This window comes from Lathyrus oleraceus, chromosome 5, assembly GCF_024323335.1.
Source record: "Lathyrus oleraceus cultivar Zhongwan6 chromosome 5, CAAS_Psat_ZW6_1.0, whole genome shotgun sequence".
NCBI lineage: Eukaryota > Viridiplantae > Streptophyta > Magnoliopsida > Fabales > Fabaceae > Lathyrus > Lathyrus oleraceus.
Genome location: NC_066583.1, coordinates 239,621,169 through 239,634,460, shown reverse-complemented (window position 1 = coordinate 239,634,460; position 13,292 = coordinate 239,621,169). Strand labels below are relative to the sequence as shown.

At 35.3% G+C, this 13,292-nt stretch overlaps 1 protein-coding gene across 1 annotated transcript; it reads left to right on the top strand.

Moving 5' to 3' along the window:
• The first annotated feature begins 8,394 nt into the window (after positions 1–8,394).
• On the top strand, positions 8,395–9,505 carry LOC127083372 (VQ motif-containing protein 22). The gene has a single exon (XM_051023686.1). It carries the CDS (start codon positions 8,493–8,495, stop codon positions 9,129–9,131), a length of 639 nt encoding a protein of 212 aa, XP_050879643.1. The 5' UTR covers positions 8,395–8,492; the 3' UTR covers positions 9,132–9,505.
• Positions 9,506–13,292: the final 3,787 nt, after the last annotated feature.

Sequence of the window (13,292 nt, the reverse complement as noted above, 5' to 3'; positions counted from 1 at the left end):
AACACAATTAGTCCCATGTCCATATCATTCATTATATTTATTTCATGCACAAAACAATTCAAACTAGTTCAAATGGAGCACCAAACATGCAAACAGAACTATTGCATTCAATTCCATATCAAAACAATTCTAAAAATTCTCAAATAATTTACACCTAAACAGGGGATACTCAAGGTCTAGCATGTCAAATTTTAGCCTAATTGGACCAAGGGAACCATGTCAATGAAAATCAACAAAAACAGACACAATTACATGCTCCAAATCACAACATCAACACATGCTTCCACTTCAAAAATTCATAACTCAATGAAAACAATAAAGAAATGAGTAGGACCAAAACAGGGATGTTCTATCATGTGTCTATTACAAGCATACCAAATTTCATGATCATACAATACAATATGAGCATTTCACATCAAAATTACAAACATGTACCGCATGGACTTGCATATTTGGCTAACAGAAATGAAAAATCACAATCAATTTGAAAATGCATTGTAAAATTCCACAAAAATTTATAAAATATCTCAACATGTTAATCAATCATCATGCAAAATTTCATTTCATTCCAACAAGCCTAGGTCACTCAATTAAATCCAGCAAGTTGACACAATGAGGTGTGACACAAATTGTCACACCTAAGTTCCAAAATTCATATCTCAATGGCCAGGTATCAAAAATTCATGAAATTTACATATAAATGAACATCAGCCAGTCAACAATCATCACAAAAATTGTCAAGAATTTATTTTACATTATGTGCATTTTATGAACAAAATGGTAGAATGTATCAAATTTGAACACATGTGAAACAAACCTAAGTCAATCCAAAAATATACCATGCACAACTTTGACCAATAGGTCAAACAAATTCTACACTCAACAACAAAGTCAACACAAAAATTTCCACATTTTTCTGAATTTTCTATGATTTTTTATGAATTTTTAAAGGTGTTAATGAATTTTTTAGAATTTTTTATGAATTAAATTAATTAATTAAATTTCCAATGGCAATGTTACAGGCGGGGGCGGTAAACACCGCATTTGAATTTTCAAACGGATTTATGGATCAAACGAACTAATTCTCATCGTTTCCAGTCAGAAATTTCCAGAAATGCAACGAACACTCAAGAACACGAAAATCTCAAATCAACACCAAAATGCACAAATGAATAGCCGTTAGAACCGTCTCAACATGTGGAATACGAATGTGAACTCAATTTAACCTAACAGTTGCTATATCACACGAATCGATCATGTTAGGGTTTTGGATCGAAACTTCCAATCAGAATTTCATGCGCTACAGTTCATCATTCACAAATCTAAGAGCATCACGATGCTCTACAATCAACGAACTATACGAAGCATATAACAATCGAGCACATCGTGACATTCGAGTTTTTGGAATACCTGATGCGCAGTGCTGTTCTTGGTGATCTTTGCGCTCAATTCAGTGAAATAGATGGAGCATAGGCTTGTGGAAGTAGGATGCAAAGCTTAGATTCGATGGAAATTGCTTCTACCGCGCCAAATCGTGATTCACCATTGATGATGCCATCTTGTACAGTCGAGCTTTGCACGGTTTTGGATGATGAAAGCCACAAGCAGTCCAAGGAGATGATGATTGAGGATTGATGCAAAAGGAATTTCGAAGATTGATTGCAAATTGATGAAGTTTGATGAGTTTTGGTATGAAGTGTTCTTGAGAGAATTTTGAGAATTTGGAGAGTTTTTTGATCTGATTCTTGGAATTGTGAATTCTGTTATGCTTGGAAAGTGATTATGATTATATACCAATACTTAATTACCACCTAAACATGTTTAATCAACCATTTGGAGATGATTAGTGAAATTGGTTCTTTTCAAGTGAGGGCAAAAAAGGAATTTCACATGCCAGCTCATTGCCACCTATTTGACAGCTCACACACTCTCTAAATGACATGTGTGAGCTGTTGCAACTTGGTGCACTCTCATTGGATGAGTATTTTTGAAATTCACCATGTGGTAGCTTAATGTCCAATTTTGCACTTTCATTTTCCATGTCAATTCTCAAATTACAAGCCTTTGCCATGAAATGATAATTCCAACAAGTTTCAAATACCATTTGTGAGGTGTAGCAAAAATCCCCACTCAAAAATTCCAATTATTTCACAAGTTGGACAATTTTGCCCTTGGTCCACTAAACTGTCCAGTTGAAAATTGACTTTTTGCATTGACCACTTTTGGAAAAATCCAATTATGAACCATGAAAGTACATGTCAAATGGAGTTTGTGCATATAAAGAACTTGCAATTTGGACAAACCATGTGGAAGTTATAGCCTCCTGATTATGGGTCATTTCTGAATTTCACTGAGCCATAATTTTCCAACCATACATGGGATTTTCAAGTTCTTGGACTTTTTGGAAAGGTAAGAACAAGATCCACAACTTTCATGTTGAACAAATTTGCATTTGAAGCTTCCTTGGACACGTGGTCTTGAGGTCCAAAACTTTCCATTTTTGGAAACTTCAATTACAAGTCACTTTCTATTTTTGGCAGTTTTTGTCCTGACTTGATCTTCTTCATTTTTAAGCTTTGAGATGTCATATAACACTTGTTCCAACATGAATGAAGTGTATCCAACTCATTTCCACCTCCAAATCCATCGGATCATGTACAGTTGACCACAGTTGACTTTTTCATCTGATAGATGAAATTGGCAATGCATAGATCAAATTGAGCCCCAATCTCCAACTGAAATGGCTCAAGGGTGAAACCCTAGCCTCAATAAGCACAATATAATCATAGAATGAACCCCATAACCATCATAAACCTCATCTCCTGATCCATCCCTGACCGGCCCAATGCAGCTGATTAGGGTTGACCAGTGGTCAAAACCCTAATCTCAAGGAATCTTCTTCAATCTCCTGATGACACCCAATCATGATGATGATGATGTATCATTGCAATTAAGATGAAGATCAATGTCCATTGAGAATCATGAAACCCTAATTCACAGCCCAATCCTCAGATGGCTAATGATCAGTCAATAAACCCTAGGCTTGCACTTTGACTTTCTCATCCTCTGACCAAGACTTGGGAAGATAGCTTGCACAATGTAACCACATGATATGCAATGCCTAATGACCTAAAATGATATGTACAATGTTAATGCTAGTCCCAAGAGAGGAGGGCAAATTTTGAGGTGTTACAGGCTCTAAGCTAAAAAAGCACATGAATAAGAAAGGTAAAAATATTTTTTATAAATGTTAATAATTGTTACACCCAAGGAGACAAGCCTAGGAAACATTATAGAAAATAAAATAATAGAGAGGAATAAATAAGAAATAAGTCCAAGCTTCCAAAGTCGTGGCACCAGGATCACCTTCTAGAATCATGTTGGAAGCATCTGGGAATAGATTCAGTGCCTCGGCCAAAATTATGGCATCAAGACAGAACTCATTCGCCTGCTCCACAACTTAGTCATGAATCCCAAACACGACTTGCATAGTCCGCTGAAGGGAATTACGAAACGCCTACCTCAGTTTGGAAACCTTGACTTTAAAGGCTTTCAAGGCTTCGACATGAGCCTTGGCTTCCTGAAGAAGAGTTTTTCGATACTCCTTCGCCAGACGAGTCTTCCTCTTAACAACATCATAAGCATTTAAATATCGTTTCTCCGCCACTTTGAGGACATCCTCTGGCTTAGTTATCCGAGAAGCCAGAGTAGAAGCAAATTTGTGGATTTCCACCTCCTCTTACAAAGTGTCAGCAACCTGAACATTCTTCTACAATGCAGCAAGATCCTCCTGGAGAGTAGAACACATCAGTTTCATAGCTTCACATTTTCCTTTCCAAGTGTCCCTTTCATTGGTGATATTGCCTTAAGCCAAGACGTCTCCCTACCAGCAAAAACAAGAGAGAATTAAGAAGTAGCCTGATGAGTAATCTCGGAGGCGAGTTCCATCTCCCCCCCCCCTATGAGAGATTTTGAATGGATAAACCTGACATCTGGAATCGCATGAAGGGAGTTACCTCCCAATAAGGACCATCCCTAATGACATGAGTTTGTTTTGGAAAACCCTCTTCCTAGAAGGGTTGTTGATCTTCATCCCATTCCTTTTTTGTTTAAAATAGAGACATGGATGAATCCTCCACAGTCAAAGTGGTCGCAACATCCATAACTTGATATACCTCAAGCGCCAAAGTAGAAGTCCTGGTAGCCAAAATTGGAGCATGGGTTAGAGCAGGAGCAGTGGTCGTCGTAGGAGGAACCAAAAACTAAATACCTTGAGCATTTGCAAGGTTATAAAACAATTTTAGCTTGTCCAACTGATACATGTTATCTACATAATACAATCACACATATTAAAAAAACAAAGTCTTCTTCCTCGCCAAATATTTCTCTCATCTCCTCCTGAGTGACTGCACTCACAATGGCGTAAGTGTCAATTTTCCTTTTTTCCCTTCGGTAGGTGGCACCTCGCTTGAGCCAAACCCTTCCTCATAACCGAGTTCGTCAAACCAAGATCGTATTTCCTCCTTCATTTCCATCTCGCCCAGAGAAAGAAATACAATAAGAATAGGTGTCCCGTTTAAAGTGAGGAGAATCGGGAGGGAGGTAGAAAAACGAGATGGGCCACAGGCGTGGGAGGATTTACTAGCAAGAAGCACTCCAAAGAATCATCCCAATCTAGAGTAAAAGGGTCGAACCAAGAATTTACCTAGTGGAAGCTAATGAGACCATGATTACAGAAGTTGTCCTGAGAGGTGCCCCTTAGGTGGAACAGATCAAGGAATAATCCAAGGGAAGGTTTCCAAAATTTATGCTCAGCACGCAGCTGGAATACCCTCATGAACACCCAGGACCCCAGATGAAGATGGGAAGGGACAACTTTTAAATACTTCAATATGGCTACTTCGGAGTCAGAAAAGGTAACCACAATCCTATTCATGTGAATAGACACTCGTAGAGCAAAAACCCATAGTCATCAAAGGAACAAAATATCCTATTTTACGGTCCTAGTGGAAGAACCGATTGTTCAAGAGGATCGCCGACCACAACTCCATCATCATATATGGTAGTCTCAATGCTTAGAATAAATGGAGTGCAAATACTTCTGCATCCACCCGGTCAAGCATCTTTGCGTCCGATCGATTTCAAAGATCTAAGTGGTCCTTCACCTTAGCGTCTTTGGATTCACAATTATCGGTCCTCAAGTCAAGCTGAATATAATCCTTAGTATGTTCTTTCTTATTCCAGTTCATTTGTATCTTCTTCTTGGTTTAGATGGAAGGGGGCATATGGGCCTCGACGTGATTAACTTCTCCGCCAACAGTTGATAAAAGGGCTTATAATGAGTCGGATGAAGAAGTTCCTTCCTCCAAGGAACTTCCAAATACCCTTTCTGAGTCAAAATCGTCATATAAATGTATGATTTATGGTTCCAGATGATTGCGCCTAAGAGAAGGGAGATGAGAATCAGGGGATGTCCTCATTATAGAGGCTTGCAAAAAAATTCCTTTAGAATTGTTCCCTAGCTCAACTGTAATATCACTTATCCTTACTAGAAAATAGGAAACGTTGAAGATAAAAGCTTGAGTTTAGAATGGTACCTGATTATGTGAGATTTATAAAGCAAGAGAAGAGGTAGAAAAACAAATTCTTTGAGAAAGGCACTAAAAATATCTCTTCGATTAGTACTCTCAGAGAAGAGGGAAAAAAGACGTTTTCTTAGAAAGTGACTGTAAGTTTGAATGTCAAGGGTTACAAAAAAAATTCAAACACTCGATTCCTCCAATTTATAGGGAGTTGCAGCTAAAGGATTCAGACCAACTGAAGATAGAAATTACAAGATCAACGACAAGATTTCTCCTCGTGGTTACATGCAAACTCGAGTGCACTTGAGTACATTATAAACTGAACCATGCCCTAGATAGTTACGTCAATACACATGTCATAAGAAGACTATGAAACGTTTCAATGATGGGAGTGCATTTAATGCATTTTTTCTCCATTACTTTCTCAACTGATTTCAAACGTTTCAGTTCTATTTCACATCAGACAACATCCTGGAGGCTGGTCAATATCACTTAAGGCTTTCCTTGACTCCTTCAGTGCCAAGAAAAGTCGTGGGGCAACTATTTTGGGCAAGCCAGAGGCCCAAATGACCAAGTCTCAAATAATCTCAAATCCGCTCCACTTGATCCAATGTATAAAAACTAATTCACATGTTAAGGGCAAGGTAGATTCTCTAATCTCCCACACATCTTGAATCTTGAAGTGATTGGACGTTGGAGTGCTAACCATACAGGTTCACCCTGCACCGTCGTGACGGAGATCAATATCATCGTTCAAGATCATCATTTCTCTAACTACATGCATTTATGGTTCATGGACGGAACAATATTGATGGTTGGTTGCACAAAATGATGTAGATAAATAAAAGTATGTTGGTAAAAGAAATAATAGATGTAATTAAAAAATCTAAAATTTTTATAATAAATAACAATTTTTTTAAAGAGTCTTATATTTAAGTTGGGTCGAGTTAGGTTTTGTCAAGTTCAAGGTTGCCCCTCTAAAAAGTTCAAAGCCTAAGTTTGGTCTGTAGTCTATCATAGGCTTGTTTTTAGGTTTGAGTCTAACCTTTTCGAAGATCTAATTGACTACTAACCTACTTAAAAACTATTTTATTTGAACATTTGTAATTAAGCAATATAACTAATGTTACATAGACTAATAAACTAAAAGATCAATGAGACTAAATATTTGTTTTCATTGACTCATTTGAGTTTACTTATTAGCATAAGTTTTATGATATTATTTGTTTGAGAGAATTTATAAAAATAACTTATGATAACGACTCAAAACATTGTTCATAAATTTTTTTTTTAATTTTTTTTTATAATTTATTCAAGATAGGTAAGCATTATTTTTGGTATTTTAATTCAAAATACAAAATACAATATAATAATAATAAATAAAGTTATTCATGTTTATTTAAATATGTTAACTTAATAGGCTTAAATATTTTTTTATAATTTGTAACCTAATTTTTTTAAAATTTAATAAACTTATAAAGAAAATTATGACTTTTTTAACTAGAAGGTTAAAAAATTTCTTTTTGGTCGATCATTAATTGTTTTTTTTTATTTTAACAAAAATAAATATATTCAGTATATTTTTATAAAAACATAGCATCACTTATCAATGTTTTTAAAATAAATTACCATGTTTTTAATATATCATTTTCTTTTCAAAAAATTATATTAATAGAAAGATATATTTTTAATTAACAAATGTTAAAAAAAAAGTTAAAACTATATCATTTTCCCATCTCATTCATTTCTCACTTTTTGTTTTAACTTTATTTCTCTTTATTTTCTTCTCTTAACTCAAGTAATTTGTATTAAAATACAAAAGTATTTAAAATAAAAACATCTTATTTCTCTTTAAAATATAAAAATTTATTTAAAATAAAAATATAATTATTTTATAATTATTATATATAAAATTCATAATTTGTATTATTTTATAATTAAGTAACTCATTTGAAATTGACACGTGTATTTAAATATATTTTATATTATATCAAATTGAATAACATTCAATAACAGTGCACACAACTTTTCATCCCACGCGTCACTATCACGACAATAACTATTTAATTTTAGTTAACACCTATCTTTATTTAAAAAACAGATTTTGTATTTTTAAATGTGCTTTTTTTTCTTTCTTCATCTCACATGTCTCTTTTTCTATATGATTATTTTATACAATTGAATTTATATGACCATTGTTCATTTTATAATTAAATAACACATTATAAATTAACATATATATCTAAAAACATTTTATATTATATCAAATTGAATATCACTGCACATCATTAATTTTTTATTTCAAAGATCACTAGCGGGATAATATATATTTTATTTTAATCATTAATTATTTTTAATTAAGAAATTAATTTTTTATTTTCAAATATATATATATATATATATATATATATATATATATATATATATATATATATATATATATATATATATATATTTCATATTTTATTAAATAAATTTATCCTCCTTGCATGGATATTTTACTAATTAGAAAATTTCATAAAATTCAAAATTTTCATATTTTAACAATAGAAAAAAAACTCGTGATTCACATAGGTTATTAACAAAAGTATATATATATATATATATATATATATATATATATGATGCTAAAGAATTATAAGTTCAACTTTTTTAATACCCCAAAAAATCTATTGTCACATGTCAGATGACTAAATCACATGGTGCCGCCTTAGGAATGTACTACTGTTTTTCCCAAATCCGAACTAGGATTTCCCCTCACGTTCACACTTTTGACTAAAATATTACTTACGTATATTTCCGAAAACAAAAACAAAAAGAAAAATCCACCATATATACCCAACAAGACACACATGTTTCCTTCCCTCTAACTCTTCTTCTTCCTTTCCTTTCCTTGTACGGTCACTTGACATGTTCCAAACCATGTCCGATCCACCAAATGATTTTTTCCAATTCTACCACCAAAGTTTCCCCAACCAAACCCCTCCCAACTACACCACTATAGCTACCAACACCACCCCTGCTACTACTTTACCCCCGGAGACCATAAACCCAACCTCACCAACCTCCGCCACAAATTTAGGCCCTGACGGCCGTGTCTCAAAGCCCATACGGCGAAGATCACGAGCCTCAAGGCGAACTCCCACCACTTTACTAAACACAGACACTACCAATTTCCGTGCCATGGTGCAACAGTTCACCGGAGGCCCGATTGCACCTTTTGCAGCAGCAGCATCGTCGTCACCACCTAATTTCTCAACTCTGGCCGGCCTTGGACTCGGCCCACGGGCTTCTTCCCACCCTATGAATCAAACTATGATGTCCCATCCTCTCTACCAGCATCAACAACAGCTTCAACAATATCAACAACACTACAACATGTATAGTGGCACTAGCAACGTTAATACCCATGTAGGAGGAGATGAGAATCTGTTTTTTCAGAGACTTGTAAGCAACCCAAGACCTCCAAACAATGATAGTGATATCAATAATGCTGATATTCATGGAGGAGGAGGAGAAGGAGGTTTTTTCCCAAGCACTTCTTCTTGAGAATCGATTATCTCCGGTAGGAAAAGAGATAGTGATTTTCTTTTCTTTGGTTTTCGTTGGTCGCATGGGGTGGCGGAGGCATGAAAGCGACGTAAATTAAAGCAGACAAATTAGGTTGCTAATTTGGCCTAAATTGTTGACCAACTATTTTATTTTATTTCTACAATATTTAATATTTGTTTTTAATATTATTATTAATATTATTGTTACTATAGTCACTATTAGTATTACTATTTCTTTTTTAACTTTTGTAATAATAACTTTTGGGATTTTTTTTTGGTGGGCACTAGGCTATGCTTCTTCTAGATCTCTTTGCTTGGCGTTGCAAACACGTTTGTTTATTTATTTATTATTACTTTTTTTGGTGTTGTCAAGCACTTGATTTGTGGACTAGTTTTTTTTCTTTTTATTATAATGTGCTGACTTTTCCTAATTCCATGAACAATGACCACGCTATATTTTGTTTGATGAATGATCAATAGTAGTACAATTGGGACCCTTAGCCATCAATGAAAAGTCGTATCTTAGTAGTACTATATAGATGGATTAAATAATGTTACTTTAGCAGTTGGAAATGTGGAATTTGTAGGCTACCCTTACCAAATTCCATTGACGTAGGTGACTCATCACATAGCAAGTAGGAGTACTAATTAAATTTTCACTAAATTTTTTAAATGACTATTCGGTTTTTAATCCGGAAAGTACCTCAAGATAATGTCGAGAGTTGATTGGACGTAAATGCAAAATGCAAAATTTAAGAGAGCATAGATGTTTTATCAATATATTTTAACTCTTACTTCTATTTTGGAATGTTCCCTAGGTCCACGGATAAGACCCGATAGTTATTGTCACATAAAAAGACGTTCGAAAATGTTTAAATTTTTGGTCTTCTTTTAAAATATCATCGATCTCTTTTTCGAACGGGTCAAATATCGAGCTCACAAAATCATGGTGACATCGAAGATTACTCGATCCATCGCTCATTGTAGAAGATAATCCAGTTTTAATGACCTCTTTGTTTGTTCCTACACAAGAAGATTTTGTTCCTCTGAGAGATTATTAGGGAACATTACAAGTCATCTCGTTCTTCCAACATTTGCAATATCTTAGCCAAGACCAACCTTCAAAGTAACCTCTGTTGCAATCGTTAATGCCTGTACAGGAGATTCTCCCAAACCTTCGCCTAGTGCAAGTTAACCTATGTGTGCAAGGAGATGTCGATATATTGAAGATTGTCTATAATTCCGTACAACATCAAAACTCTCAAGCCCTAGCAGGCAAGATACTTAAGATTGAAGAGAATTTGTTGTACACCCCTCTAAGAGCCAACACCATGCGCAATGTAGATTCGCGCAGTAACCAAGAATTCATATTGTAGCCAACTTTAATAGTTGTAACTTCATAGCACATGAAGATCTCGAGATCATTTTCCTCGTCGCTCGTCATCGCGCCACTCCTGAAGATGAGGGAGGCACAAGGCATGGACATGAGCCTCTGCGCAGAAGAAGGACATGTTCTCCATACGCACTATTGACAGCAAGATCCCGAGGTCCCTTAAGAAGCCCACAAAGCTTGATAGTTAGGACGGAACGGGGGATTCAGAAGAATATGTCGAACATGTGGACAACATATTAGATTATTACCACACTTAGGGAGTTATGAAGTGGAAGCTCTTTGCATTAACCCTTAAGGCAACTGTTATAACCTAGTTTAAAATCCTCATAGATAGGAAAACTTTGTCAGCGGGATCGCGCTTCTAGAAAGTATGACCTCAAATTATTGATGGAAAACTTTGTCATAACTTAAATTTGGCAAAACGAGGATTTCAAATACTAGAATTTGCACATAACAAAGTTCTTACACAGCTGGCGTCTAAGGTTGACTCTATATCCACACATAATAAGATGTTAGAGACTCAAGTCTCTCGAGTAACGCAACAACAAGCTTCTTCGTATGCCCTTTCCAGAACATTTATGAAATTCTAGTTAACATACTTCCGATGTCACAAGGGTTGTTATGACATCCAATTCTGCGCAGACAAGAATTATGCAGAACTTAAAATGTAAGTGCAGTAAATAACACAAGTAATTGTTTACCCAGTTCGGTCCAACATGACTTACGTCTGGGGGCTACCAAGTCAGGGAGGAAATCCACTATCAGTAGTATTAATTCAGACCTTAAACCAACTGTTTAACCCTATCACTTAATACCTACCCAATGCAATTTCAATCTTACACTAAGATCAGAGTTCCTACTCACTCCCCCTCAATCACCTCAGTGATTACTACCTTTAATCAATATTAAAGACAATTATGAAGTCACACTTCAAACAACTCTTGATTGTGCTTAACGGCTTTAATCAAGATACACAACACTCACGCTTAAAAGCTTAGAGTGACACAACACTTACAACTCAATGAACACCCTATACCAATCATCTACGTGATAATAGCTTGGCTTACAAGATACGTCTAATACAAGACTCACAAAAATACAGCAGTGAAGTATGATGGACACACTAAATCTTCACACCTCAAAATCCCCAGTTCTGAATGAAGGATTGCCATCCTTTTATATTGCGGCACTTGGGCCTTGTACTTGTATTTTCCTGAAATTTAGGTCACGCGAGTTCCCCTAAATTCCACAACTAGGTTACTAAAAAATAGGTTATTTGTTAGGTTCATTAATTGTAGCTTGGTTGTTGGTTTCCTGGATTTTCTCTCAGATGTTGAATCCCTGAAGAATAGCCTGAGAAAAATGCTGAAACAGAAAAACTAAACAACCTACAATATAGCATATGCTGTCAGGAATGAATGTCACAACATTCAGTTTGACATCCAAATCAAGGACCATATGCTAAGTCTGTTTTTCCAGAAAACAGACTGTACAAACTTGATGTACTGTACAGAACCAAGCTGTCTATACTTTAGTATCAGCGTACATTAATAAATGTCAAAGCATCCAATTTGACATTCACACATAGAGCCTTACATCAGGTCTGTTATCCTCTTGATAAGCAGACTGAGCTGCAAACTGAAATGTAGCAGAAAACCAATCTGCATATTTTTCAGTATATGCTGTCAATGATGAATGTCATAACATCCATTTTGACATTCAGTCAGTAGGCCTTATGCCAGGTCTGTTATTTCCTTGATAAACAGACTGAGAATACATACTGAGTTATAGCAGAACACCAACTGTTCTATTCCTCAGTATCTGCTGACAGGGAAGAATGTCATAACATCCAGTTTGACATTCAATAAATCATGTATTAGCTAAACCTGCAGTATACTACTCAAGTATGTCATGACATCAGCCAAGACATCAGAGTACAGCTAGATATTCTAACATACAATGCAATCAAACAAACATCTCCACAGCATGTCATGACATCAGTCAAGACATTAGAATCCAGCTAGTATTTTACCATACAATGTAGCCAATTAAACATCTACAATTTATGGGACAATCTGAGTCAAATCCAAAAGGGCATTTGAATGTGTTGTTATGTTACGAAGTGGCAAGTAATAAGAGGGCGTTAGTACGAAAGATGAGGACAAAACTGAAAAGAGTGCCCCAACCTAACCTACCAGTGACGATGCAGAAGAAGAACAAGAAAAACCCTATGTTGCACCTCCACCCAACAAATCACCAATTCCATTTCCGCACATATTTTCTAAGGCAAAGATAAAGGAACAATTCAAGAAAGCTTGTAGAATTTTTGGAAAAAGTTACATATCAATATTTCATTCATAGAGGCTTTATCTCAGATGTCTTCTTATGCTAAATTTCCTAAGGAAATTCCATACAATAAAGACAAACTAGAGGATAATGAAAATGTAGCGCTGATCAAAGAATGTAACCCTATTATCCAAAATAAATTGCCTTTGAAGCTAAATGATCCAAGAAGTTTTTCAATTTCATACATTATAGGAACAATGAGTTTCGAGAGAGCTTTATGTGATTTAATGGAAAGTGTGAGCTTGATGCCCCTACCGATATAAAGGAAACTTGTTCTCGGTGAGATGAAGTCCAATAATATATCTTTACAATTAGCGGACATGTCTATAAAATACCTAGTAGCAATACTGGAAGATGTGTCAATAAGAATTTGCCAACTTTTCATACTCACTTATGGAGATGGAGGAAGAATCTTAAATT

Excerpts from the sequence above, each read along its gene's own strand:
- LOC127083372 (XM_051023686.1), top strand. The coding sequence starts at position 8,493 with ATGTTCCAAACCATGTCCGATCCACCAAATGATTTTTTCCAATTCTAC.